This window comes from Patagioenas fasciata, chromosome 30 (genome assembly GCF_037038585.1).
Source record: "Patagioenas fasciata isolate bPatFas1 chromosome 30, bPatFas1.hap1, whole genome shotgun sequence".
Classification (NCBI taxonomy): domain Eukaryota; kingdom Metazoa; phylum Chordata; class Aves; order Columbiformes; family Columbidae; genus Patagioenas; species Patagioenas fasciata.
The window spans coordinates 4,009,715-4,035,972 of record NC_092549.1 but is presented as its reverse complement, the minus strand read 5'-3'; the positions used below and the strand labels follow the sequence as shown (position 1 = coordinate 4,035,972).

Sequence of the window (26,258 nt, the reverse complement as noted above, 5' to 3'; positions counted from 1 at the left end):
TTTACATTAATCATCACCTTTCTTGTCCTTGCAGCCTCATTACGTCCCAGACAACTACAAGAGAAACGGGGGCAGGTGAGTTTCACCCTCACATTGCTGAGAATGAGAAATTCCTCTTTCTCTGCCAAACCCGCTCCTTTGCCCACCCGTTTTTCCTGGGTAGGAATTTAAATGATTTCAAGCAATTCCCTAAACTTTCAAATGCGTTTTAAATCAGACGACTGAAATTCTAGAGACCCCTCATCTAAAAGACTCACTAGTTTTTTGATTCACTACTAATTGGCCTTTGGGGTGAACGCGGTGTTTAAACCTTTGTCTTCTTGCTAGATCTTCATGGAAAACAGATCGCTCGAAACCCCAGATGAAAGACTTAAACCAAGAAGAGGATTCTCTACCGCTCATGGAGGACGTTTTAGGAAACCAAGAGCAAACCCCGGGCGAGGTGCCGGGGCTGGAGGAGCCGGACAAAGAGGCGCTGCCAGGCGAGAGCTGCGCGGCGGAGAAAAAGGGGGAGGAGAACGGGTCCGTGTGCAGCGCGGAGGAGCGGAGACACGTCCAGCGCGAGAGGCTCAACCAGATCCTGCTCAACCTCCTCGAGAAGATCCCCGGGAAAAACGGTGAGAGACCCCGAACACCAACCATGGCTCCACCTGCACATTCCCAGATACACGTCTGGAGATACCGATACATATTTACATCAATTAACACAATTAGTTCTCTTTGCAGCGACCGTTTCTTTCGCGATTTCCGCTAACGCCAAACGCAATTCCTCACGACTCTAGAATGTTTTTAGTCATTGCGAAAACTTTCTGACGACAAATTCCCCCCGTCGTTCCGTGTTTCCAGTTTGGAAAGTGTCTTTTGGCCTTAATGAGCTTTCCCTTGGGGTCTAAGTGACTTTAGTGAGCTTTCCCTTGGGGTCTAAATGATTTTAATGAGCTTTTCACTGGGGTCTAAGGAACATTTGTAGGTGGTGTCGTGGTAGCGCTGGTTCAGTGTGTGTCTGTTTTTAATGTAAGGCTTTGTCCTCTCTCTTTAATGCAAATTAATGATAGATTAATTTGGGGTGGAAGGATCTTTGGAGGTTGCCTGGTCCACACGGCTAAAATCCTGACCTTTGGGATGGAAACACCCTTGAAAGAGCAGGGAAATAGGAAAAACTGTTGCTTGTATCACGTTTTTGAAGCAGAAACCTGTTGTTTTTGCAGCGATCGATGTCACGTACCTGCTGGAGGAAGGAGCGGGGAGGAAGCTGCGGCGCCGCACCCTGGCCGTGCCGGAGAGCAGCTTCAGGAAGTGACGGCACCGCCAGCGCTGCGGTTCGGAACCTGCTCCGCGGGCAGCGGCCCGGATCCTCGCGCCGGCCGAGGAAAGGAGGGCGGCGGCAACAAAAACCACGGACAAATCATACGAAACAGTTCAGCACTTGGGCGGCCGGGTGCTCTCATGGTGTGTGTGTTGTTGGGCGTGCCTTGTATTGATGTTCGGTACTGAGAAAAACCTTGTGGTTCTTGTCCAGGATGGTCAAAATTTAATTTATTTTTTGCTTGATATTCCCACTCAGAGGAAAAATATATTGAAAAAGAGATAAATGGGGAGGTAAGAAGGGTGAGGATGGACTCTGCTGAGGGTGCTCAGCGGTGGAGCTGGGACTGGACAGGCGCTCTCGGCACCGCCGCGGATGGAAACCGGGAGGGAACGAGCGGCCGCCTCCCATTTGCACAAGTTCCGAGACGAGCGAAACGTGCGGGATGTGGCGAATTCTCCAGCGTCACCTGGGAGCGGAGCAGGAGTTGGTTCAGGCGCTCGTTCCGCGCCGGAGAGCGGGACGGGGCTGATTGCGGTGGATCGCGTTTCTTTTCGCCACTTCTTTTCTGCAGAGAAGTTTTTCCCAAGCGAGTCGAACCCTGACGACGCCATCGCTGTTGGTTCTTTTGCTAAGCTGTGGTTCTCGTGTGTCTAGTGTGTCGTGCAAATTAAAACCTCTTAAAAGGAGACAAAAAAACCCACAAAAACCCAAAAAAAAAAAAGGCAATCTTCACTACATCCCCCGTCAAGCAGTATTCAGAGCGAGTATTTGTTGTGAACTGTAGAATATATCGACTGCTAACACTATTCTTGTGTTCTGGTTGTACAGCTGCAAACGTCCGTCTCTTAAATTAAGAGGCGGCGTATCCCGCGCCCCCCCAAAGCCGCGGTTGGAAACGCCGCCGGAGCAGCAGCGTGGCAGGTACCGAATGCGGGGGCGCCGCGGCGAGGCCACCGCGGTGGGGCCGCAACGGCGAGGCCACCATGACAAGGCCACCACGGCGAGGCCACCACGGCGAGGCCGTGGGCGCGGGGTGCGCCGCCCCCCAACCCAGCTTGGCTTGGTGTCTCAGCCGTACATACGCATCCCCCGTCCTGTTTTAGATGTTCCTCCAAGAGAAAAGCCCCCAGTTTTTAATGTGCCAAGTTGTATATATATATATCTATCTGCTGCGTGGATGTAAAGCAATACGGTAGTTCCATGTTCCTTTTTAACGGACCAAGCTCGTCCTAATGTACATTCTTGTTATTATTATTCTAATTATTTTACTCTTAGTGGAACATGCCTCATTCCATTCACTTTGACGTGTTGATTTGAAAAGTTCAAAAAAAGCAAAAAAAAAAACCAACAAAAAAAAAAAAAACGACAAAAACAAAAAAAAGGACAAAAAACCCTTTGAGAAAAAAAAAATATTTTATTAAAAAAAAAAAAATAAGAAAATAGTTTGGAATATTTTCTTACTGTAGAGAAGCACTGTACAGAACCAGGAGCCCTGAGTATCAAATACTCGTGCGTGTAGTAGGAATAGCGCATGTCCCGAACCTGCCGTTGTCTCCCTTAGTCCAACAGGAATCATCGTCGCAATGGTGTTAAACACTACAGCCTTTTTAAAGAGCGAGCACCCACCGTCCGGCGCGGGCAGAAGCGAGACACTAGCTCTGGCATCTCCTCTTTCTTTTGTTGAAAGACTAAACAAAACGTTTTGTAGACAATCAACCGTTAGGTAAGTGCAAAGACTTGTTTTTTCTTACTGGTGTAGAAATTACTGACTTTTTTTATTTGTTGGGTTATTTTCTAACGCCGAGAGCGCGGGGTCGGCCCAGGAAGCACTACATTACTGCAAATAGCTCCCCACTTAGTCTGCATGGGTGTAGGCTGTGTGATTGCTGAAAATAAATGCTGCTAATATATTTCCTTTTTACAAAGCATATCTAAATAGATCATTGTTTTGATGTTAATCTTTGTAAATTATGTATTACCAATTTTAACATTGGATGTAATTGCATAAAAAGCCTGCATCTCAATCCTGAGAGTCTAGTATTAAATGGAAGATCTTTTCCTAGCCACGACTTGTGGGGTTTTCTTTCCATTCGCTCTCCTTGTCCTGACTCCTCGGGCCCCTTTTACGAGGGGTTTTGCCCCATTTCCCGCGGTGTATCCGCGTTCCTCAGGGGTTCAACAGCTCACCAATGACCCTCCTTTAACGTTTTCTCTCTCCATTCCCAGCCGGATTTTGCAGTTACCAAACACGGGCTGTGACCCGTACGCTTGTCTTCCTGTTAAACTGCAGGATTCTAGTGCTTTTTTAATTAAAACCAAATCAGAACAAGTACCTGGATCCATCTCCTGCTGGCTTGACCCATTTTAAAGTCCGGAGACAGCTGCGGAATCCAATCAAACCTACTTAGGACAAAGCCAAATAACATTCCAATTAAGTTATAACATCCCTTGCCTGGGAGTGAAAATTCCAGGGAGAGAAATTAAAGTGGGAAGAGAAGGAGAGGGAGAAGGGAAGGAGAGAGAGAAGAGGAGAGAGAAGAGGAGAGAAGGAGAAGAAGAGGAGGAGGAGAAGAGGAGGAGAAGAGGAGGAGGAGAAGAGGAGGAGGAGAAGAGGAGGAGGAGAGGAGGAGGAGGAGAGGAGGAGGAGGAGAGGAGGAGGAGGAGAGGAGGAGGAGGAGAGGAGGAGGAGAAGAGCACAGCTCCATCCTGGGAGCAGAATGCACGGTCGCAGGGGCCAGTAGAAAGATGAAATGCAGATTTCTGGCCCCAAATCTGCCCCTAAGCCAGGTGTCTTGTTCACTGGAGAGCCCAGAGGAAAACTGTAAGTAGTTTGGTACCAAAATCACAAAACAATGAGGAAAAACTCAATCCTGAGCCCATTCCACCCCACGGGGCTGGGGACACAACTGCCAGGGTTATTTCTGCCTCTGGGTCTTGCGGCCCCCCAGGAATGGTTCCCGTGGGGCCGTTCCATCCCCTCCGCCACCACCACCACCCCGTCACACACACACACACGTGAGTCACAACCTTTATTTCCAGCTTTTTCCCCCCAGAACGAGCTCATTCCTGTGGTTACAATGATTTACAGAGTGCTGGGACCGCGGTGGACACGCGGCGGTGGCGGGACGCGACGGCACGGGGACGACACGGGGACACGGCCCTTCCCTCCCCGGCAGCGGTGAGGTGCCAGCGGGTCCGCGGGGACACGGGACGAGCCCGCGGCGAGACGGTGACGTCACGTGAGTTAGCAGCAGTGACGAGTGTCCTGATGGCGGTGACGCCTCGACGGCGGTGACAATGTGGCAGATGGTCCCTCCCAGAGGTGGCACCTGCGTGGACGAGCTCCGCTGCTTCCTCAGGCCTCCTCCTCCTCACAGGATGAGGGATGTGTAGCCCACGGGGACGAGGCCGGTGCTGTTCCCGCGGCAGCAGCGGATCCAGTCTTCATCCACAGTGGAGAGCAGCTGCAGGACGTCCCCTTTCTGGAAGCTCAGGTGCCCGTCGGCGCTGCCCGTGTGGTCACACAGCGCCCGGACCGCCCTGCGCAACAAAACCCGTCAGGGATTCGCCTCCCCAGGGACCCAGAGAAGCTCCCGTGGCACCTGGGGGAGGTTTGGACCCTCAACGTGGGGCCGGTGGGCCCCTGTGCTCTGCCCATCCCGCTGCGGACGGGACCCAGATGCCACGTCACAAAACGGCCCTGCCAAGCAGGGCCTGGAGCAGCAGAGCGGGAGCCAAATGCTGCATGAGCACGGAAGGACACAGCGGCTTTTCTGACCTCGGGATCATCAGTTCCAACCATAACCCACCCCTGGCGCTGAACATGTCCCTGATAACCTCATCTGTCCAACCCTCCAGGGATGGCAACTCCAGCACTGCCCTGGTTCCAACACCCACAGCCCTTTGGGGAAGGAATTGTTCCTAATATCCAGGAAAAACAACGGACCCCGGCTCGGCAGACACTCAAGTTCACCCACAGCTCAACGGGAGAGCGGGGAGATCCCCGGGGGAGCAACAAGGAGCCTGGAAACATCTGTGGGACACCCCAAAAAGAAAATCCACCCCCAGCATCCCGGTCCCAACCACCACGATGCCCGGTGTCACCTGTGGGGCTGGGGCGTGTCGGCCACGTTCCTCTCCGCCCGTTCTCCATCGCGAGTCTTCTCGGCCGCCAGCCCCTTCACCGCCCCGGCCAGGATGCGTGCGCCGGGGGACAGCCAGCTGGAGGGTCTCCTGCCCCGAGCAAAAGAAGCCACGAGCTGGTTGGGGAGGCCTTTGCCCCCACCCGTTTTGCTCAGAAAACTCTTCTGGAAACGCGGGAAGTGCCAAGGGCTCTATGGAGCGCCACTGGGAGCTCCTGCTGCTCTAAAGGACCGAGGCAACAGGACACGCACTAACTCCTCAGCCATTGGGGTAACAGGCAGCACACGACACCCACCAGCCCCGCAGCGTTTTCCTGGGAGAAAAAAACCCTCCTCAGCTTCCCCAGCCCCGCCTGCCCGAGCTGGGTCTTACCTGGGCCTGCTTGAGCCGGTGTCAGGACTGGGCTGGAAGCTCCTGGCAGAGGGGCTGGTGGCTCCGAAGAGCCGGCCCAGCCAGCTGCCTTTGTCGGCACCAGCGGGACCCTCGCGCTCTGGATCAGTGGCGGCCCCGTTCCCGCTCCCACACGGCTCCAGAGAAGCAGCCTTGAGTTTCTCCCCAGCGGCGCAACCATCCAGCTCGGCGGGTGCTCCATCTCCAGCAGAGAGGGTGAGATCTTCAGGAGAAGAGGTCCCGGAGGTGTCAGTACCACCGCTGGGCTTTGCGGCGGGGAGTCCGGCGCCAGCTTTGCTCTGCAGGAGCTGCAGCTCCGTCCCTGTGGCCTCCTTCACGCATCCGTGGGGTCGCGCAGGTTGACCGGGATCCCCCGCAGCCGCCCGCAGCTTCGTCCACCAGCCCAAGGCGAACTTCTCCTTGCTGGGAGCAGCGTAAATCCTGGAGGCCTGGCTTAGCTGGTCCCACCAGCCACCGGGGCCAGCGCCAGCATCCCGAGGACCCACCTCGGGCTTGGGGGTCTCCGGGGAGTTGTCCCCTCCCCGGAAAGCGCGGCTGAGCCGGTCGCCCCAGCGCAGCACGTGCTGGAAGCTCAGCTGCAGCGCAGCCCCCACCTGCGGGCCGGGGACCAGCCCGTGCTCGGCCGCTTGCCACCGAACCCTCGTGCCGTCCTCGGCACCGGCCGCCCTCCCCGCAGCGTCGGGGGGGATCTCGTCTTCCAGGCTGTCCCCGCTTTCACCGCTTTGGAGCTCCGGAGGAGGCTGCACGGCGTGATGGGGAGGAGAGGAGGGGGACTCCAGGCGACGGGACAAGGGTCTGACGTCCACGGAGAGGTGGTGGTGCTCGAAGAGGAGGTCAAGGTGGAAAGTGAGCACGGAGAGGGGCTGGATGAGCAGCAGCAGCTCGTCAGCGAGGTGGGGGAGAGGCCCTTGGCTCAGGGCGAAGAAGGCCAGAGGTGAATACAGCGTGGAGATGACCCCTACGAGCCAGGGACATAGAACAAGAGAATTGTTCCGGTTGGAAAAGCCCCTCAAGATCAAGTCAAACCATAACCCACCCTGGCACTGCCCCGTGTCCTGAGAACCTCATCTCTGTGTATCCAACCCCTCCAGGGATGGCGACTCCAGCGCTGCCCTGGGCAGCTGTTCCAACACCCACAGCCCTTTGGGGAGAAGTCACCCCAAATTCCCACCCTCAACCTCCCCTGGCGCAACTTGCGGCCGTTTCCTCTCATCCCATTCCTGGGGAGCAGAGCCTGGCCCCCCTGGCTCCAACCTCCTTTGTGGACGGTGCTGGAGAGCTGCGAACCGCCCGGCCCTCGCCCACACATCCAGCCAGCTCCAGATTATCTGCCTGACTCCCCTCACCCAGCACGACAGCCATGGAAAACAACGCCCTCGTCCGCTACGGGAATTCCAGCCAAGCATCGTGGCTGCAACAGATCCGGGATTATCACCTTGGCAAGCTGAAGACTTGGATGAGGACATTCCGGTCGCTGTCTCCTTACCTGGGCTCTTCTGCAGGTGAGAGATCCACAGCTCCAGCTGCTTCGTGCTAAGTAAGACAAGGGGAAGCCAAGTCAGAGCTTTTGGGGCTCTGCTCCAAGCCGCCGCGGCAGCAGGGACAGCAGGACCCACCACTCACTTCAAAAGGCCGAGGATAAAGGCGTGAAACTTCTGCCTGGTGCTGCCGAGAGGGGCCAGCCCGGCCACGTGCCAGCACAGAGCGTGGAGGGAGCGCGTGGTGGAGCCTGCGGGGCAGGAAACGCTCACAGAACCCCAGAGTGACAGGGGTTGAAGGGACCTGGAAAGCTCATCCAGTGCAATCCCCCCGCCGGAGCAGGAACACAATATTCCAGGTGTGGTCTCCCCAGGGCAGAGCAGAGGGGCAGGAGAACCTCTCTGACCCACTGAGCACCCCCTTCTAACCCACCCCAGGTCCCATTGGCTTCCTGGCCACAAGGGCCCAGTGCTGGCTCAGCCCACAGCACCCGCTGTTCCCAGCTGGTCTCCCATCCAAGCACTGACCGGGCCCGACCCTGCTTAGCTTCCCAGATCAGACGAGATGGGGCATTCCCAGGGTGCTATGGCTGTATAGATTACATTACGTATATCTATATGTTCCCCAAGTGTATCCTGATAGTATCTGAACTAAACCCTTTTTCCACGGTCATCCTGCTGTCCCCAGGTCCCTTTTCACTGCTCTCCAGCAGCTCATTCCCCAACTTATCCTGGACCCTGGGCTCATTCTTTCCCAGGCTCCAGGCGCCTCAAGATGCTGATCCCAACGCCTCCCGGAGTTCGTTCCTCACCCCGACCTGTCTTCACCGAGGCTTCCACCACGCTCCAAGGGGAATTCCGCCTCTGGCCCGTGATGACGTCCTTCTGGAACGGCTTCAGCCCATCCTCCACCACGGCGTAGAGCGCGGGGCACAGCGTGCGCAGCAGCAGGTGACCCACGTCGGGGCTGAGCCGGCTGTCCCCCAGCTGCGCCTGCACTCAGGACGCACAGAAACGAGGAGCAGGATGGGAAAAGCAGCACCGAACCCTCCCCTGCGGCTCCCGAAACCCCTCGCACCCCAATCCCACACGTGCAGACGCGCTGGCGCCGAAATGAATTCAGCTCGGAAGGTGAATCACAGCATAAAATCCTCCGTGCCCTGATTGTGGATGTGGTTTCACAGATTTTCACTACGCTACGTTCATAATAACAGAAGCACATTGCAAAAAATAACCCCCCAGCTCAAGCCCTGGCTCAGTATTGTACCGCTAGCACCAAGTCCCTACCAGCCTCCTTTCTCTTCCCAATCTCAAGTTGGATAAATGTAGTTTCACCTATGCTGAAGTTCATATTAATGAATATATGCGCTTCTAAACGTTCTCAGCACCGTGAAGTTAAAAGCAATTTAAATATTCTGCATAATAGGGGCTCTAAAATTTCATACTGGGCTTAAATCTGTGTGAAATGTTACTAAAGGCTTTCCAGACCAAAGCCACTGTTTTCTATGGAGAGAGGCACCGTCCGTCTATCAGCTCGATACCCACATTGTTAATGGCTGGACTCAGTGGTCTTAAAGGTCCTTTCCAAGCGCAGTGACTCAACGGTTCTGCCCTCACCTTCTGCACCAGGTTCCGCGCGGCGCCGAAATGGGCGATGACCTTGTCCACGGCGCTGCTGACGGCCACCAGCAGGGCTGCCGGGAACGAAAGGACACGTCACCGCGGGACCCACGGCGCCACCGCGGCTGGACCCGCAGACGAAGGAGCTGGACCAGCAGCCGCGAAGCCCCAGGGCTAACGGGAACCCGCTGCTGTCCCCAAAACCGGGTGTGCAGATAAATGAGCCAAATTTAGCGCATGGAGGCGGGATGTTGTTTATCACAGAGCTGCGTGACCTGGGGGCTTGTAAGAGTCGAACTGTATTTGCCTGAAACGTAGGCATCATTAATTCTGCGCTTCGCTAGCGAGGTAAACGAACCACCTCGAGTCCATCAGCGAACGGACCGAGCCAGGGCTGGGACGAAGCGGGCAGGCCAGCGGGAAAACGAACAGCCATCCTATACAAAATCTTATAGCTGCGTTCACACCCTAAAGAGCCAATTGCCTACACATCTGCGCATCGCATTACATAATCCTTTAAGGGCATGACGAGCAGTGCTCAGCCAAAGGACGCTTTATCCAACGCAGGTATGTGGGTATATATCTATATTTATATAAGGTACATGATACAGCGAGACCCAACTAATTGTGCAGGCTCTGAAATGGCGAGAGCTGCGAGGTCGGTCTCTCCAATGAGGGGTTTTGCAAAGTCACCCTTATCTTTAACCTAAGGTTGGGAGGATTTATGTATCCGTAGGTCAGCAATTGCGGACAGCATTAATTGTTTTAAGCGCTAATGCCCCCCCGGTTCGGGGGCGCCGGACCCGCCGTTGCCGAGGGGACGGGGAGGATGCGGAGATGTCGGGCGGGAGCCCCGGGAGGTGCTCCCAAGATGCCGGGGCCGCCCCACCCCTGTTCTCCGGCTCCACAGCTCCACCTGCCGCCAGACGACAGCCCGGCCGCGTCCGTCTGTCCCCGGCGCGGGCGCTGTCTGTCCCCCCAGGTAGGGCCACCCCCGACCCCTCACACCCCCCAGCCCCTTCCACCCCCCGCTCAGCGTTACCTTTCTTCTGCTCTCCCCGGGCTCCCTCCGCGCTCCCCCCGCCCGGCCGGGCTGTGCCCGGGGCGGCTCCGGGCGGCTCGGGCCTGGCTGGAGAGGGAGAAGGGGACGGCGGCGTCAGGCGCTGCCCGCGGGGCCTCGCCCGGGCCCGGCCGCTGCTGCCGGGACAGCCCGGGGCCGCTCCCGCCGCGACTTACCGGGGCGCTCCCCGCCGGAGCCGGGCCCGGCCGGGCCGCGCTCGCCCATGGAGCCGGAAGGGGCGGCGGAGCGAAGGGCGGCGCCGGGCCCGGGGACAGCGCGGCTGAGGAGGCGCCAGCCCGGCCCCGGCTGGGGAGCGGAGCCCACGGCGCCCCCATCGCACCCGAGCTCGGCCGGGGCGGGGACGAGGACACCCGGCAGGGGCACCGGGGCCGTTCGGGCCGGCCAGCTTGCTCCTCACACCCCTCAGCCCCGCCACCACCGCCCCTCTGCGGCCCCAAGTCCTGCAGCCCCCCAAGTCCTGCAGCTTCTCCTTGTGCTCCCCAAGTCCTGCAGCCCCCCAAGTCCTGCAGCTTCTCCTTGTGCTCCCCAAGTCCTGCAGCCCCCCAAATCCCACAGCTGCTCCTTGTGCTCCCCCAGTCCTGCTCCCTGCACCCAGCCCAGAAGGGACCCAAACTCTCACCCTCCTTGCAGGCGTGAGCTCCTCTCTCGACCGTTTCTGGCACCCAGGGGTCCCCCCAGGGCTCCCCAAGCCTCCAAACCGGGACATCTCCATCGCCGCGGGCGCTCAGCACCTTCTCCCCCGGGACGCGGCTCGGTGGCGGTGGCAGAAACCCTTCCTCGGTGTCCCCCAGCTGTCCCTCCGCAATGGGCTGCAGTCCCGGGCGAGATCTCCTCCTCTTGGGCTGGTGGCTTTCCGCGGGTGCCAGCGGCGCGGGTGGCCCCCAGGCCACGCTGTCACTGCCCATGGCGGTCCCAAGGGACACGGGTGGGCACTGAGATGCCACCGGCTGCCCCTTGGGTTTGTTGGCAGCGCTGCGGTACCGCAGCTCCTTGAACGTGGTCACCTCTCTCTGCCGGGAGCCGGGCGGCTTCACCAGCCCATCGTCCTGGGCCTGTGGCCGGGCCGGCTCGCTGGCCAGGAGCTCACTGGGGGGCGGCAGCTCCGTGTCGGGGGAGAACACGATCAACCAGTCGCTGCGGTCAGCCCTGGCCTGGGCGAGCGCGGCCCCGCCGGCGTTCCTCTTCCTCTTCTGGGCGAGCTCATGGAAGGAGGTGATGTTCTTCTTGCCCGCCTCCCTGCAGAGCTCCCCCGAGCCGGGCTCCGGCTCCACCAGCGGCTGCTCCGCTTGCTGCGCACCCAGCACCTGCAGCCGCCGGCGGGGCCGGGGTGGCACGGGCGGGGGGACGCTGGCGGCGCGGGGCAGGGGCTCCGGAGCGCTGCCCAGCACCAGGTCCCACCGGGCCGGCACTGGCGGAGCCGCGGGAGCAGCGTCGGGCTCAGGGAGCGGGTTGCAGTTGGGGTCCAGCTCGCTGGGGATGCTGTGGGCGGTCTCCACGCCGGGTGAGGGCTTGTGGCGCTGGGAGGCGGGCGAGGGGCTGCTGCAGAGGCTGTCCGGGCTCTCTCCCGCCGGCGCGTCCCTGCTCTGCGGCGCTGGGGGGCTGAGGTTGGCGTCTCTTCCATCGCACGGCCTGCTCGGCTCAGCCAGCGACCGGCCATCCCCGGCATCTTCTACGGGAATGAGGTTGGGTTGGTTTTCAGGCGATTGGGAGCCGAACCCCTTGCAGTACACGGAGACCGGGGAGTCATCCAAGCTGAAATCCGAGCAGCTGCTGACAGAGGAGGAGGAGGAGGTGGAGGAAGCAAGATCGCAAGGGGAAGCCGCCTCCTCTCCATCGTGCAGGCAGGGAAAACCCTCCTGAGCTGCCTGGTTCAGGAGACCCAGCGTCTCCGGCTGCTGAGCGTGGGACTCGCAACAGCGGCACTTGAAGGAGGGGTTGTTGGAATTGGCGTCCACCTGCTCGTGGTTCTCGGGGCAGTCGCCGCAGCCGCTTTGGTCTCCGGCCGGGGAGGCCGAGGTCTCCTGCAGCTCCGGGTGCCGGGACAGGTGCAGCCCCAGCGAGATGTGCTGCAGGTGGATGTGGTTGAGGTTGCACAGGAGGCCTTTCTTTGGAGCCAGCATGATGCTGTCTCACCCGCAGCGCTGGGAGCTGCTCGCGCCACCCCCAGCTCCTCTCTTCACACCATCCAGCTCCCTGCAACGCCAAAAACGCCCTTTGGTTTCACAGAACGCAGCGGCACGAAGCTGGAAAGGAGCGGTCGGGGCGGGGGGGACAGCAGCGACTTTGCAGCAGGGGATGGGGACACAACCCGGGGCTGCCCCGCAGCTCCTCGGGGAAGGGCTGCCCAGCTGCAGCCGCTGGCTGGCGGCCGAGGATCCCAGCTCACGGGCCGGGAAGCTCTGGGCGTTCCGAGCCGCTGCAGCAGCAGCGCTGAGCCCCCTCCGCCGGCTCTCGGGGGTCGGGAACGGCTCAGAGACGCCGCCAAGGAGAAAACGCCCTTGGAACCTCAGCCGGGGGGGTTGATCCTGGTGACACTGCGGGCGCTCTCAGGCCAAAGACAGCGACAAGGAGACACCCGACCCTGGCCTGGCCTCGCAAACACGCAGGGATCCTGGCAGCCACCCGAGCCACGGCAGCTGCTGCAGGCTGCCGCATCGGCCGGAGCGGGGCACAGCGCCGGCCCCCCCGGGTGACCCGCAGCATCCCCCGGTACCCCCGAGCATCCCTGGCCAGGCGGTTCCGCCCCGGCCCCGAGCACCCCCCGCTATCCCCGAGCATCCCCGGGGCTGGAGAAGCAGCGGCCCCGGGCTCGGAACGGTGTTACCGGGGGACAGCCAGCCCCTCCCTCCCCGCGGCGGCCCCGGAGCCCCCGCCGAGCCCCCCAGCCCCGCTCACCTCCCTGCGCTGCGGCGGCGAATGCGGCTGCCGGGGGGGGGCGAGGGGAGGAGCCCGGTCCGGACACCGCCCCGGTCCCACCCGGGACAAGGCGGGGACGACGCTCCGGTCCCACCCCCCCCGCCACACCAACGCTCCTGCAGCCCGAAAGCGCTGGGGGTGCCGCTGTCCCCCCAGCCCCAGCTCCAGCCAGCACCGCACCCACAGTAACCGATGTTTATTGACACAAAAAGCCAGCGGCTGATCTACGACCCCCCCGCAGCATCATCCAGTCTCCAACCAGCCCTGGTCTAAAACCAGACCCACTGGATCCAGCTCCAAGCAGCAACAACAAGGGGGGACAAACCTTCCTGGTCCCCCCCACTTAGCACAGACTAAACAGTCCAGAGCAGGACCCCCCATCACTTCTGCCGCTTGTAAATCTTGCGAGCGAGGCCGAGGAAGATGTCGCGGGGGAGCTGGTTGGCGTGCTTGGCGATCAGGTCCTGCAGCCGCCGGTAGCTGCTCTCCTCGTACTCCTGGAAAGCCGCCCTCATGCCCAGAGTCTCATAGAGCTGCTTCACCTTCGCCACCTTCTCGGGCTCCTTACAGCCGTAGTTCTCCTGAGAAAACACCGGCACGAGCCGCGCTGAACAACCCCTCACAACAATTAATGTTTCCCCCAGCCCGGTAACCACCCGGCGCAGCTTTTGGGGCTGTGATTTCGGGAAGGAGCCCACAGCACCGATCTTTCGGGGGTTTGTGGCAGCGTTACCTCCAGCACGCGCCGCTGCTCCGGCGTGACCCGCCGCAGACACTCCACCACCAGCCAGCTGCACTTGTTGTCCTGGATGTCGGTGCCGACCTTCCCCGTGAGCGCCGGGTCGCCGAAGCAGTCCAGGTAATCGTCCTGCGCACAGGCGGACGCGCGTGAGCCCCGCGACCCCCTCTTAAAAACGCCGAGGGACGGGGAGCCGCCCCTACCTGGATCTGAAAGAACTCGCCCATCTCCAGCAAGATGGCTTTGGCGTTGTCGTGCTCCTCCTTGCTGTCAATACCGGTCTGAGAGCGGGGAAGAGAATGAAGCTTTGCAATATCTGCCTCCCAGCCTTCCCCACCCACCCTGCCCTCCCCGACAGCCTCGTACGGGGGGGTTAAGGCACCTCCTGAGCTTCTGGAAAACTCACCATGTACATGGCAGCGGCCACGGGGAGGTAGAAGGAGTAAAACGCCGTCTTGTACTTAACAATCGCCTTATACCTGCGGCAGAGGAACCCTGCTCAGCGCCAAAGCCCAGGCCTCCCCTCCCACCGGGGCACACGCACCAGAACCGGCCGAAAACACCAACACCTCGCTCCAAACCAGCGCTTGAGCTCTGGCAGCACGAGCAAGGCTGGCTCCCCAAAGCCCGGCAGGTGCTGCAGCGAGCCGCTTGGCACCCTCACAAAGGGTGACAGAGCAAAGCCACCGTGCCACAACGGGGCTGCCATCTCCGGCCGCTTTACCTCTGCTCGCTGAAGCGGTTCAAATCCACCTGGGCAATGGGAGCGGTGAGGAGGTCCAGCATCTGGCCCAGCTCCGTCTGGTAGGCAGTCTGCGGGGAAAGAAAGGATTCATTCACGCAGCCCCTTGAAAACCCCACAGCACAAGCACAACCCCAAACCCAAGCGCCGTTTCGGCTCCTCTCCGAGTCCGAAGGGAGGGAGCGCGTCTGGTGAGGTGCCCGGAACAATCTGAGATCCACGTGCATCCCGAAACGGCCCAAAATCGAGGTAAATCTGCAGGGCCCAGGCTCACCTGCAAGAAAAGCTCCAGCAGGTGCAGGTAGTAGGGTCGCTCCCCGCAATACTTCTTCAGCAGCCGGTAGACGGACGACTCGAGCAGAAAGGCGTCGTTGATGGCGTCCAGACCGACCCCCTCCTGTAGCAGGAGGACAGGGACGTGTCACAAAGCACCTTGACCCCGCGGGACCCCCAAAACCTCGCCAAGCCTCTCACCTTCTTGTACCAGCACGGCTGTCCCCGGCGGGTGAGGGACGCGTCCATGATGTCGTCGGCCACCAGGAAAAAGGCTTGGAACTGCGAAAGGCTGCGTTAGGGGATGGGGATCCCCGGGGGTCCCCAGCCGCCCCCGGCCCGGCTCTCACCAGCTCGATGCACCAGCCCACGGCCAGGGCGCAGCGGAGGCTCTCAGGGTCCTGCTGCGCGGGGGCCACCAGCTCCCGGAAAGCCGCCAGCACCGTCAGCCCCCGGTTGCACTTCCCACCCGGTGCGTTGTACTCCAGGACCTGCGGGGAGAGAGGAGCGGGCAGCGGGGAACGGGGAGCAGTGGGGAACGGGGAGCAGTGGGGAACGGGGAGCCCCTGGAAACAGGGAAAGGGGAGCCCCGGGGAATGGGGAAAGGGGAGCACCAGAGAAGGGGGAGCCCCGGGGAACAGCGAGTGGGGAACAGGGACCCCCGGAGAATGGGCAGCACCGGAGAACAGGGAAAGGGAAGCAGGGAACGAGGAGCCCCATGGAACGGGAAAGGGGAGTGGGGAACGGGGAGACCCAGGGAATGGAGAGCACTGGGGAATGGGGAGCATCGGGAAACGAGGATCGGGCAGCCCCAGGGAACGGGGAGCCCCGGGGACCGGGCAGCCCCGGGGACCCTTCCTCACTTCCTTCAGCCGGGCCACGGCATCGCCCACCTCCGGGTGGCCCAGGCCTGCCTCTGTCAGGTCGCGGACGATCTGCGGGAAGAAGGCCATGAACTCCTCCCGCTCGGCCGCCGCCGCCGTGGCCCCGTTGCCGCTCATGGTGACCGGGACGGTGCGCGACGCGCCGCCGCTGCCCTGGCTGCCCCCGCTGCCGCCCCGCCCTCCCGCGCGGGGCACGCCGGGATGTGTAGTCCGGGGCCGCGCAGGCAGCGGCGGCCTCGCTGCCGCCCGACTACAACCCCCAGCGTGCCCCGCGCGGGGGGCGGAGCCAGCTGCCGGCCGCAGCCGGTGCCCGCGTTGATTGGCCCGCTCCATCGCACGAGGATGAGCCCAAGGAGGTTAAGCCAATAGGAGCGCGGGGAGAGCGGGACTGAGGGGGTTGGATTGGTGGAGGGGGGGAATGGAGCGAGCGGCCGGTTGGAGCGCGGGGGCGCGGCGGGGCGCGGCGAGCTGGGGGTGCACCGGCGTGCACGGCGGTGCTTTTGGGGGTGCACGGGAGGCCCGGGCAGTTGTGAGGGTGCAGTGTGGGTACAGGGGTGCCCTGGAGCTGGGGGAGCAGCTGGGAGGTGCACGGTGGGTACCGGGGTGCACTGGAGCTGGGGGTGCATGGTGGGTACAGGGCTGCACTGGAGCTGGGGGCACCGAGGACTCGGTGCCGCTAATTGGCAATCTCCGGTTGATCTGCCGTAATCCCCTCCTCCCTGCTCGCCCCGGTTTAATCAAGCTCTGCCTTGTTGCCCGCTAATCCCCCACCCCAGGTCGCCGGGAGCCAGCGGGTCCCTTCGCCTCCTCCCCAGCCCCATCTGCGTCCGCTGCCCGAGCAGCCCGGCCCTGCAGATGGTGGGTAAATAAATCACGGCTGGGCATGAGGCGCATGGGCTGGAATTATAATGTATTTCCAAGAAAATGCTCTTTTGGCTTCCGGCAGCCTCGGCGGGCGCTGCGGAGGGGTCTGGTGGCCGGGCAGAGCCAGGTTGGGTGCTGGCAGCGCAGCTGGGGCCGGGGGCCGTTAATCAGGTTGGCTTCGGTGTAATCTGAAATAATCAAATTAGAAAGAAACCGCTAATCAGCTCTGATCCCATCGTGTGTCACCGAGCCCGATCCCTGCTGCCGGTGGGGCCGGCGCTGGTGTCCCCAGGGCTGGGGGGGACCCGGGGGGGAGCTGCCGGGAGGGGGTGCAGGCAGAGCAAAGCTGCACCCCCAGACCCGCACTGGATGCACTGGCGGCCGCCCAGACCCATCTCACGCTCCTTGACCTTCATTTAATCTGTTTAATGCCTCGAGTCTGCTCTGCAATCAGGCGACATCAAACCCTGCAGCGAAGGGGGATGGACGGGGAAAATAAGCAAAGATTAAACATTAATCTCCCGCAGGGCCTAAGGGATGGGGGGGTGGGTGAAGGGGACCCGTTGCCTTTGGGGTCCCACCGCAGGTTGGGGGGAGCCCCTGGGGACACCCCAGGACGCGGCGGCCGCTCCCGGCTCCAGGGTCAGATCTGGCTGTTGAGCGGGGACCACGGTGTCCCCCCCAGCCCTTCCTGTCCCCACAGGTGGCACGAAGGAGACTCCCCAGCCCAGCTCAGGATCTCTCTTTATTATTGAAACCCATTATGTACAACGGACCGGAAAAAAATAAAAAAAGGCTTTTAAATCCTCTGCGATATGAAAACTACAAGCTCTGTACATCGACTGCCGTGAGTGCAAGAGTGAAGGGGCATGGTCTTTGGTGGCGAGACTCGTCCCCACGGCCACCTCCCCGCGGCTGACAGCGGTGACAGGGACACACGGCGGTGGTGACCGCGGCGCAGGGCGGCTCTGGCTCCCAGCACGGGGATGGTGCAGTGGCCACCGGCCGGGGGACGCGTCGCTCTGCGGGGACACCTAGGACGACCGCTACGACATGGACAGGACAGTGTGAACACAGCCCGGCTGCGGACCCTGCCCGAGGGGCTGCGGGAGACCCCGACCACGGGCATGGAGCAGGACACGGGGGAGCTGGAGTCCGGGAGAGAAAAGGCAGTGCTGGACACTCCCCCCGCAATGGACACTGATGGGGTCTCACCGAGCGGCCCCACGGTCTGGACCGGTCACAACGTCCCAAAACACGAGGGGGGAGAACCGAAGACCTCGCTTGGAGAAGGACCATGTGGAGTGAGACCCTCGCCCGCCGCGCCGGGGTCTGGGGGTCCCAGAGCGCGATGAGAAGCCACAGCTCCTGGTCCAGCGGTGGGAAGCAGCTGGTGCAGCATGGCAGGGTTGGGAGGGGACACTACTCTAACCGGGACCGGTGACACGCTTGGCCCAAAGCGACACTGGAAGCAGAGCTCAGCTCGGCAGAGCCACGACTTGAACTCGAACACACGTTGCTGACTACTGGCTCTGGGGGGCAAAGTGGGTTGACCAGGGGGGTCCCCAGGTTGCTGCCCTCCCGTGGCGAGACCCAGAAGGGACAGGGGAGGTGGCCCCGCGTGTCACCCGGGCGCTGCCCGGGGTTGGCATCTCTTGGCGACACCTTTTCGCTGGCTGCAGCGCCGCGGTTTGGAAACAGGACCGAGCGCCGGGGGGAGCCGCCCCCGGGCTGAGCGTCCTCCTGGGAACCACAGGCAGCCGGTTCCCCCTCGCTGGAGCAGGGTGAGGGTGCAGGGCACGGTGTGGGGGCAGCGGCACGTCCCAGCCCCCAGGGACCCAGCACCCCAAGGCAAGATGCTCCCCTAAGCTGGGGAGAAACTGCTTGGTGGGGGACCCGCCTGTCCCCGACTTGTCACACCAGGGACCCCCAGGTCCCAGCATTGTGCCCCGGGGGGACCTGGCGCCGCTGGCCCTGGGTACCCACACTCTGCCCACCGGGGAGACCCCGCCGTGGGCTCCAGCCAGGGCGGCTGCCTCTCCATCCTCTCCCAGAAAGCAAAGGCAGAGCTTCCCGGGGATGCAGGCAGGAGTGTGCACCTGCAGGAGCCACCAGTGCTGGCCTGGCCCCCCGCAGAGGCCGTGGGGCACAAGGGCAGAGCACGGGGGGACCTGGACCCCGAGGAGTGGCTGTGGGGAGCCGGGGTCCCCAGCGAGGCCGGAGTTCGGGCGAGGGCGCTGGCTCGTCCCGTTGCCTCCAGGATGGGGGCAGGAATCAGGAGATGGCGATGGAGCAAGGAGGGGGAAGCCCGGGCAGCGTCCCCTCCTCATCCAGCCAGGGACCCTGTGTCCCCAAGCCCGCAGCAGCCGGTCCGCGTCCCCAGCGCTGCCTCTCACCTCATCTCCCCTCCGCCGCAGCCGGGCTGGGGGCCGTGGCCGGGCGCTCTGCCTCCCCCACCGCCGCCGGGGTCCCTCCTGCCCGTGCACGGGTGCCGCCGGGACTCACATGTTGGACGGGAGTTTGGGTTTCCCCGTTTCCACCTCGGGGCTGAAGGCCACGGAGCCTTTCCGGGAGGGAGCCGCCGCCTGCCTGGACACGGAGACCGGGGACTGCGGGGTGGACGCCCCCGCCGCGGGGCGAGCGGCCTGAGCCAGCGCTCCTGAAGGCATCTGCTGCTGCGGGTGTGCGGGCTGGGCTGGCGCCCCCGGGCACGGCTTGGCGAGGAGTCCGGCTACCGAGGGAGAGGACCTGCGGGCCAGGCTCCCTGCGGATTTCCTGCCCTGCTGCAAGGAGCTCCTGTCGCTTTGCTGGGCCACTTTGTTGGGAAGGGAGGGCTGGGAGGCCGAGAGGAGCCGGACGTCGTGGGTGAGCCGCCCCACCGGCAGCCCCTGGATGCTCCTGTGCTTCACCAGCTGCTGCGGCTGCATCACGAGAGAGATGTGGGAGCCGGTGGCTCGGGACAGGCTGTAGTGGAGCGTTCTCCCCGCCGGCAGCGCCTGCTCCGAGCTGGGGGACGGGGCCCCCGCCGGCTGCTGCAGCAGCGAGGTGGAGAGCGAGGCGCCGCGGGATTTGGAGAGCTGGGGCTGGGGACCGGCCGGGGGTTGCTTGGCTGGCGCCGGCAGCTCCACTTTCTGCGCCGGCCGCGGCGGGGGCTGCGCCCCGGGGCTCGGTCTCTGCCCCCCGCTCTCCAGGGGCGCCTGGGGCTGGACCATGGGCGAGGACGGCGAACCGGCGCCCGGCGTCTGCAGGTGGGACGGAGCCCCCGACGGGGAGCTCACCGAGGAGGGCCGGGAGCCCCCCAGGCTGGGCTGGGACCTGCGCACCTGCTTGGTGAGCAGAGTGGCCTCGGGCGAGAGCGGGCTGGAGATGGAGGAGGGCGGGAGGAAGATGTGGGCCTGCAGACTGTGCTGGTGAGTCAAGGCGATGGCCACGTTGGTGGTGGCGGCTGCGGTTTGCAGGGGCGCGTGCACCAGCGGCTCCCAGATGACCGGCTTGCCGCTCAGCTCCCGGCCCATCGCCATCTGCTGCAGGTCCTGGATGTTGTGGGCCACGTCCTGGTCGTGCTTCACGATCTGCTGGATCATCTCGTTGTTGATGGGCCCCGCGCTGTGCTCAGCGCGCTTGCGGAGCAAGATGGAGTTCTTCTTCCCTGCGTGGGAGGCACAAGCGTCACCGCCCCTGGGAGTGTTGGCTCCTGGGGACACCGTGGAGGACAAAGTGTCCCAAAGGGAAGCAAAGACCCTGGGAAGGGTCTGGGCTGGGGCAGGGGGAGAAGCAGGGACAAAACAGGCAAGTCCTGGGTCAAAAAATGCCAGGCTTGGGGTTGGCGCCATCACCCATAAGGTCCATGACACCGTCACCCGTGGGGTCCATGATTCCATCACCCACAGGGTCCATGACACCATCACTCGTGGGGTCATGATGCCATCACCCATGGGGCTGGAGCACCATGATCCACAGGATCCATGATTCCATCCCCCATGGGATCTGTGATGCCACCACCCATGGGAACCATGATGCCATCACCACCAGGGTCCATGACACCATCACCCACGGAGTCCATGATGCCATCACCCATAGGGTTATGATACCGTCACCCATGGGGTCCACGATGCCATCATCCATGGGATCCATGATGACATCACCCATAGGGTCCATGATGCCATCACCCATGGGATCCATGATGCCACCACCCATGGGGACCATGACGCCATCACCAGCAGGGTCCATGACGCCATCACCAACAGGGTCCATGACACCATCACCCATAGGGTCCATGATGCCATCACCCATGGGGTCCGTGATGCCACCACCCATGGGGACCATGACGCCATCACCAACAGGGTCCAAGATGCCATCACCAACAGGGTCCATGACACCATCACCCACGGGGACCACGATGCCATCACCAAGTGGCTGGGGTGCCGTGGCCCCTGGGAGCCGGCGCTGGACCCATGGGCTGCTCCTCACCTATGCGGTCCAGCCGGTCCATGGCCACGGTCTCGAAGGCCCTGCGCATCATGGGATACTCCTCCAGCACCTCGTTGAAATGATCCACCGACAAGGAGTAGAGGCGGCAGTAGGTGTCCGCTCGCACGCTGGCCGTCCGCCTGCCCCGCGTCAGCAGGCAGATCTCTGCAGGGGGGACAGGGGCGGGTGTCAGGACGATAAAACACCACCCATAGAACAAGGCCGCTGGGATTTGGAGCCACAGAGCTCGGCGGGAGGTGGATCCCAAGCACTGGGCAAGAGGGTGCAGTAGGCAGAAACATCAGGGGTGCCCCCACCAGCCCTCCAGGTCCCCCAGCCCAACCTCACCCCCAAAATAGGAGCCATCCGACAGCTTGGTCTCCTTGTTGCCCTTGGTGAGGATGCTGACCACGCCGTGCTGGATGAAGTACATCTTTTTGCCCACGGTGCCCTCCCGGATGATGAAGTCCCCGGGCTGGAAGACCTCGAAGCGCAGCTTGGTCAGCATGGCTGTCACAAAGTTGGGGTCGGCGTTGGCAAACAGGGGCATGTTGGCCACCAGGTTGCGGCAGTTGAAGTTGATGATCTCCTGTGGGGCGGCGAGCGGCTCAGCAGCGACATCGCCGAGCGTGACCCCAGCAAACCCCGCTCCTCCCTCCCCAAAGTCACCAGCACCGGCGGCCCTGCCCGTACCTCTTTGAGCGGCTCGCTGAGCTCCCCCAGGATGTTCTCCTCGTCGAACATCTTGCCCTGGTAGCGGTGCTCGTAGTACTCGTGGATCCGCTGGCGCGTGTCCCCGGGCAGCTTGTGGAAGGACATGTACTGCTCCACTTGCTTGTACTGTGGGGACAATCAGAGCCACGCGGGGCTGTGCTGAAAGAAGCCGCACCGCACCGCAGGCCGGCAGCACCGCTGGCCAACGCTCTCCATCTCCTTGGTGGTGAGAAGGAGCTGGGATACAGCCAGGATGGGGCCTCGCTATGCTAGAGGGAACCCCAGCATTCAGGAATGGGGCATCTCCATCCACATGGGCAGCCTGAGCCCCATCCTGCAGTAAGGGCAGAAATCTGGGCAGGAAACCCCAGTGCTGAGCAGGTTTTGGAGCTGGACCCACGCGTGCCAAAGCATCCTCCCCCAGTTACCAAGCCACGCGGCTCCCCCACCGCACTGACCTTCTCCTGGTACTGGCGCCGGGAGGAATCCAGCGACTGGATGAGGGCGGTGGCGTGGCCGATGAACATGGCGTAGCAGGTGGCCCCCACGATCATGCTCAGCATGGTGAGCCAGACGTCGGTCATGCCCTCGGGCGCCTGTTGGCCGTAGCCGATGCAGAGCATGTGGCTCATGGCCTTGAACAGGGCGTGCGAGTATTGCTTCCCCCACGAGTCGTTCTGCAGAGGAGGGAACAGCGGCGCTGCGGGCTCAGCCCTCCCCGGTAACGTGTAACCAAACCCTCTTGCCCACCGGTAGAGGCACAACCGGCGTCAGCCCGGGTGGGGGCACTCACCACCATGCGGTTGATGGAGACCCAGCAGTCCTCGGGGAAGTCCTGCAGCATGGGCACCAGGAACTGGAGGCAGCCGTCCCAGTGGCACAGCAGCAGCATCATGCCGATGAGGTTGAAGATCCTCACCACGGCGCTGGCCAGGTCGTACGTCATGTGGAAGATCTGGGGAAAAGGCAGGAGCAAAGCTATAGAAAAGCTCCTTTTCCCATATGGTCCTCAGAACGCCCGCCCTCCGGCCAGTTGTACCATAAAGCCAGGGATCCCCGACTTCGCCCAAGAGCCTAAGGAGGGGTCGTGGACCCCCAAGGGCTTCTCACCTCCTCCCACTGGTGGATGTAGCGGATGAGGCGCGAGAGACGCAGCAGGCGCAGCAGGCTGAGGATCTTGGTGAAGCGGACGATGCGCAAGGCCCGCGCTGTCTTGTAGACGTCAGAATCCACCTGGGTCTCCAGGTCAACGATGAGGAAGATGTAGTCAACCGGGATGGAGGAGATGAAGTCAACCAGGAACCAGCTCTTCAAGTACTTCATTTTGATGGTGTGAGGGTCCAGGATGATCTCCGTGTTGTCCTCCACCACGATGCCTGTCCGGAAGTTCAGCACCAGGTCAGCCAGGAAGAAAGTGTCCGAAAGCACGTTGAAAACGATCCAGGGAGGGGTGTTCTCATCCTTGAAGAAGGTGATGCCCACGGGCAGGATGATCAGATTCCCCACCATCAGGAGCAGCATGATGAGGTCCCAGTAAAACCTGCAAGGAGGGAACGCAGGGGATGGAGCGGGGTCAAGGTGAAGTGGGGCACGGCAAAGCCGGGATCAAAGTTAGAGAGGCCAGCACACCGCAGAGACGGCGCTCACGACACACACGTCCCTGCCCACATGCACAACTAAGACCCTTCTGCAAGGATTCGTGTGCACAGAGGACCAATTCTGCAGCGGCTCTTGAGGCAGAGCAGGGCCAAGGGGAACAAATGTCACCCTGTGTGTGTAGGAAGTGAGGGCTGGAGGTCGATGAGCTGCTCTTCCCTCTCCTGGTGACACCCCAAGGGTGACATCTGCCCCACGGAGAACTCCGGGCGGCCGTGGGCTGTGCTCCCTGCCGTGCGCCGGCTCCCCGCCACCACCCAGCCTGGCTTAGCGGGATTTAGAATAAGCTTTGCTCGTTATGCAAACCGAGCACTGAGCTCCTGGTCAAGGGACTCGGGGTCTGGGAGTGGTTGGGATCGCAGGGCGGGCGAGCCAGGCAGCAGCCAAGCAAGGACAGACAGGAGTCATCGCCACGGGGAAGGCGGGAGGAACACGTCTGGCCCCAAAGGGGCTGCTTGCGAGCACTCAACCTCCTTTCTCTGAGAGCAGACAAGCTTAGAGGCTTGGGAGGAAAAGCCAAGAGACACCGGGGAGCAGTCGATTAGCGTTTGGTGATGCCGTGAAAGTCAGCATCCCCATTCACATGCAAATGCGCCTGGGATGTTTTCGATCTTCGCACAAATGCATGAAACATCTCTTGTCACGAGGCCTGTGACGGCTCTCGATACGGCTCGGTGGACCCTGCGCTCAAAGCCTTCGTGGGTGCCTGGAAAAGCGAGTCCTGCTCCCACCTCCAGGTGCCCCCGTTAGCTCCGGGTGTGGGTTTCCACCTGAATCTGCAAAGGTGACCTCAGGGCAACTCTTGGATCCAAAGGGGCTTTTGCACATGGCAAGAAGCCTGCAGGTGTTTCATACTCGGTGACCTCGGGCTTTCTGCGAGCAGAGGGAAGAGGATGGAGAAGCCGTGGCCCCACGTGAGGCTCCTCCAGCAGGAGGGTGCCAGAGCCTGGCAGGGAGGGGGACACCAGCTCCCCGGGGCGAGGAGCCTCGCACAAATTAACACCTCCTCGCCCACAGCCAAGGTTTGCTGGGGCAGGCGAGGAGAGGCCAGCGAGACAGAAAGGGCTGAGCAACCACCTCCTGCGCCCCCACACACACTGCACCCCAGAAATGCTGCGTGTTGAGCGGGGAAACCGCCTGAACCCGTCGGAGCTCTTGATGCAGGTTTAGGCTTAAGCTCCTCAGGGCAGGTCCTGTCCTTTAGTGTGTCAGGCCCAACACACAGGGCCCTGATCTCGGTGGCCTTTGTGTATCCTCATAATGTGCTAAACACCGGTGTAATCCCGCCGGCTGTCCACCTGCCACCTCGCTCCATGTCACCTTCAGCGCAGGGCGCTGGTTGTGCAAGCTGCTCCCGCCAAGCTCAGACTCGCAAACTTCGGGGAGGCTTCCCCAGGAAAAGGGCTCGAAGGGTTTGCGGCCCTCAGCGTGGTGCTGGAGCTGCTGTGCACGGGAAATCGGGGCCCAGCAGCGAGAGGAGGTGGCTCCAGGTGCCAGGGACCTGTGTCGGGTGCCAGCCCCGCTCTGGGGTGCCTCACCCGGCTGGGGACATCAGCCGTGTCACAGCTTGCTGCGGGAGATGACTGCCTGGCAGCTTCATCCCCAGTAGACAAAGCCCACCCTACATGACTCAACATCCCCGTGACACCCAGTTCCTCCCACATCATCCATCCCCGAGCTCTCCCTGTGATCCCGGTGACACCGTGAGCCAGGCCCGGCTCCTCGCTCGGTGCCGTGCCCTCCTCCAGCAGCTCCCGGGGCTGCGGGGACGGAGCCCGTGCTGGGCAGGCTCTGCCCGTGTCCCCGTGGGGACGAGGCGGCTCCTGACAGACACAGAGATTAAAAACAGAGAAGGGGGAGAAGAGGCAAAATCAGGCAGCCCCTGTCTCCTCCTTCACATGCTGGGTCACCGGACGTCCCCGCTTCGCCTGGGCTGTCCCCGGCCCAACGGGAGCCCCCGGGGGTTCGGGGAGGGATTGAGGAAGAAGCAAGTTCCCTGCGCTCCCCGGGGAGGATGGGGAAGGGGCTGGGGCAGCGCGGCCCCGGTCACCAGCGAGGGACCGGCCCCGCTCGGCTCGCCCGGCTGCGGTGGGAAACCGCGTCCCGGTGCGCAGCCCCGGCGCCCGGCACTTGTTGCCCCGACGGCGCCGGGGCTGGGCCGGGCGGCGGAGCCGCGCTCAGCACCACGGACAGCGGCACCGGGAGGGGCCGGGGCGGTGGCACCGGGACACCGGGGCGGGCGCGGGGCCGGGGTCCCACCTGAAGTCGCTGTAGGGGTGGATGATCCAGGCGCCGGCCGACTTGACCCGCTGCCGTTCGATCTCCACGGCCCGGTGGCTGCCGAACATGCGCAGCGAGAACTTGTTCACGGCGGGCTGCAGCATGGCCCCGAGCTGCCGCTGCACGAACGTGCCCGCCGCCGCCTCGCCCTCCGCCACGATCTGCTCCGCCGCTGCCGCCGAGGCCGGCACCGCTCCCGCCGCCCCCGCGGGTGCTCCCGCCGCTTCCCCGTCCAGCACCGGCGGCTTCTCCCGCGGTTCGGGGCTCCGGCCCGGTGCCGCGTCCATGCCGCCTCCTCCGCCGCCGCGCTTCACGTTTCCTTCAAACGCCCTTGCCCGGCCGCCCTGTCCGTCGCCCCGCCGCACATGCCCGGCCCCGGGCGGCCGCTCGCTCGCTCGCCGCCCCCGGCTGCTCGGTCACCGATCGCTCTCGCTCGCCGGCTCCCGCAGCTCCGCCGGCCGCCCGCCTGTTGCGCACGCCCTGGTGCGGGCGCGGCTCCAGGGCCCCGCCGCCAGCGGGGAGGCGCCGGCGGCACCGGAGCGGCGGCGGCACCGGAGCGGAGCGGGACCCCGCGGCGGGCGGGGCCGGGTGGGCGGGGCTCCGAGGGCGACGGCCGTCGCCCTCGGAGCCCCGCCCCCCCGGCCCCGCCCCTTGTAGCCCCGCCCCGACGCCGTGTGA

At 62.7% G+C, this 26,258-nt stretch overlaps 4 protein-coding genes and 1 pseudogene across 9 annotated transcripts in view; 1 reads left to right on the top strand and 4 right to left on the bottom strand.

The window, feature by feature from the left end:
• The window catches only part of ASH1L (ASH1 like histone lysine methyltransferase), a 41,122-nt gene extending 37,751 nt beyond the window's left edge, over positions 1-3,371 (top strand). For all 3 annotated transcript variants that reach the window (XM_071800281.1, XM_071800279.1, XM_071800280.1), the window contains exons 26-28: positions 35-75; positions 328-617; positions 1,209-3,371. In XM_071800281.1, coding sequence (XP_071656382.1) covers positions 35-75; positions 328-617; positions 1,209-1,300 — 423 coding nt within the window. In that variant the 3' untranslated portion in view covers positions 1,301-3,371. The remainder of the gene's footprint in view (positions 1-34; positions 76-327; positions 618-1,208) is intronic.
• Positions 3,372-4,325: 954 nt separating this feature from the next.
• On the bottom strand, positions 4,326-13,016 carry RUSC1 (RUN and SH3 domain containing 1). Of its 4 annotated transcripts, none has more exons than XM_071800285.1 (10): positions 12,938-13,016; positions 10,662-12,235; positions 10,004-10,090; positions 8,887-9,035; positions 8,160-8,334; positions 7,487-7,592; positions 7,350-7,396; positions 5,825-6,821; positions 5,414-5,542; positions 4,326-4,849 (listed from the first exon to the last, which is right to left on the bottom strand). In XM_071800285.1, exons 2-10 carry the CDS (start codon positions 12,160-12,162, stop codon positions 4,681-4,683), a joined length of 3,360 nt encoding a protein of 1,119 aa, XP_071656386.1. In that variant the 5' UTR covers positions 12,163-12,235; positions 12,938-13,016; the 3' UTR covers positions 4,326-4,680. The 4 variants fall into 4 exon arrangements, with proteins under 4 accessions (XP_071656386.1, XP_071656385.1, XP_065713799.1 ...); XM_071800284.1 differs by having other exon boundaries at positions 8,154-8,334; positions 12,938-13,015; XM_065857727.2 differs by having other exon boundaries at positions 8,959-9,035; positions 12,938-13,015.
• LOC136113038 (5S ribosomal RNA) lies at positions 7,821-7,939 on the bottom strand (annotated as a pseudogene).
• A 123-nt stretch (positions 13,017-13,139) lies between the features above and the next one.
• Positions 13,140-15,784, bottom strand: FDPS (farnesyl diphosphate synthase). Its single transcript, XM_065857748.1, has 9 exons — positions 15,576-15,784; positions 15,063-15,203; positions 14,914-14,994; positions 14,714-14,836; positions 14,422-14,510; positions 14,104-14,176; positions 13,901-13,978; positions 13,692-13,826; positions 13,140-13,539 (listed from the first exon to the last, which is right to left on the bottom strand). The coding sequence occupies exons 1-9, from the start codon at positions 15,711-15,713 to the stop codon at positions 13,339-13,341; spliced, it is 1,059 nt and encodes a 352-aa protein (XP_065713820.1). The 5' UTR covers positions 15,714-15,784; the 3' UTR covers positions 13,140-13,338.
• A 1,403-nt stretch (positions 15,785-17,187) lies between these two features.
• On the bottom strand, positions 17,188-26,068 carry HCN3 (hyperpolarization activated cyclic nucleotide gated potassium channel 3). The gene is made up of 8 exons (XM_065857728.2): positions 25,560-26,068; positions 22,755-23,184; positions 22,438-22,599; positions 22,103-22,321; positions 21,624-21,770; positions 21,279-21,519; positions 20,931-21,095; positions 17,188-20,109 (listed from the first exon to the last, which is right to left on the bottom strand). Exons 1-8 carry the CDS (start codon positions 25,865-25,867, stop codon positions 18,962-18,964), a joined length of 2,820 nt encoding a protein of 939 aa, XP_065713800.1. The 5' UTR covers positions 25,868-26,068; the 3' UTR covers positions 17,188-18,961.
• Between the last annotated feature and the right edge of the window lie 190 nt (positions 26,069-26,258).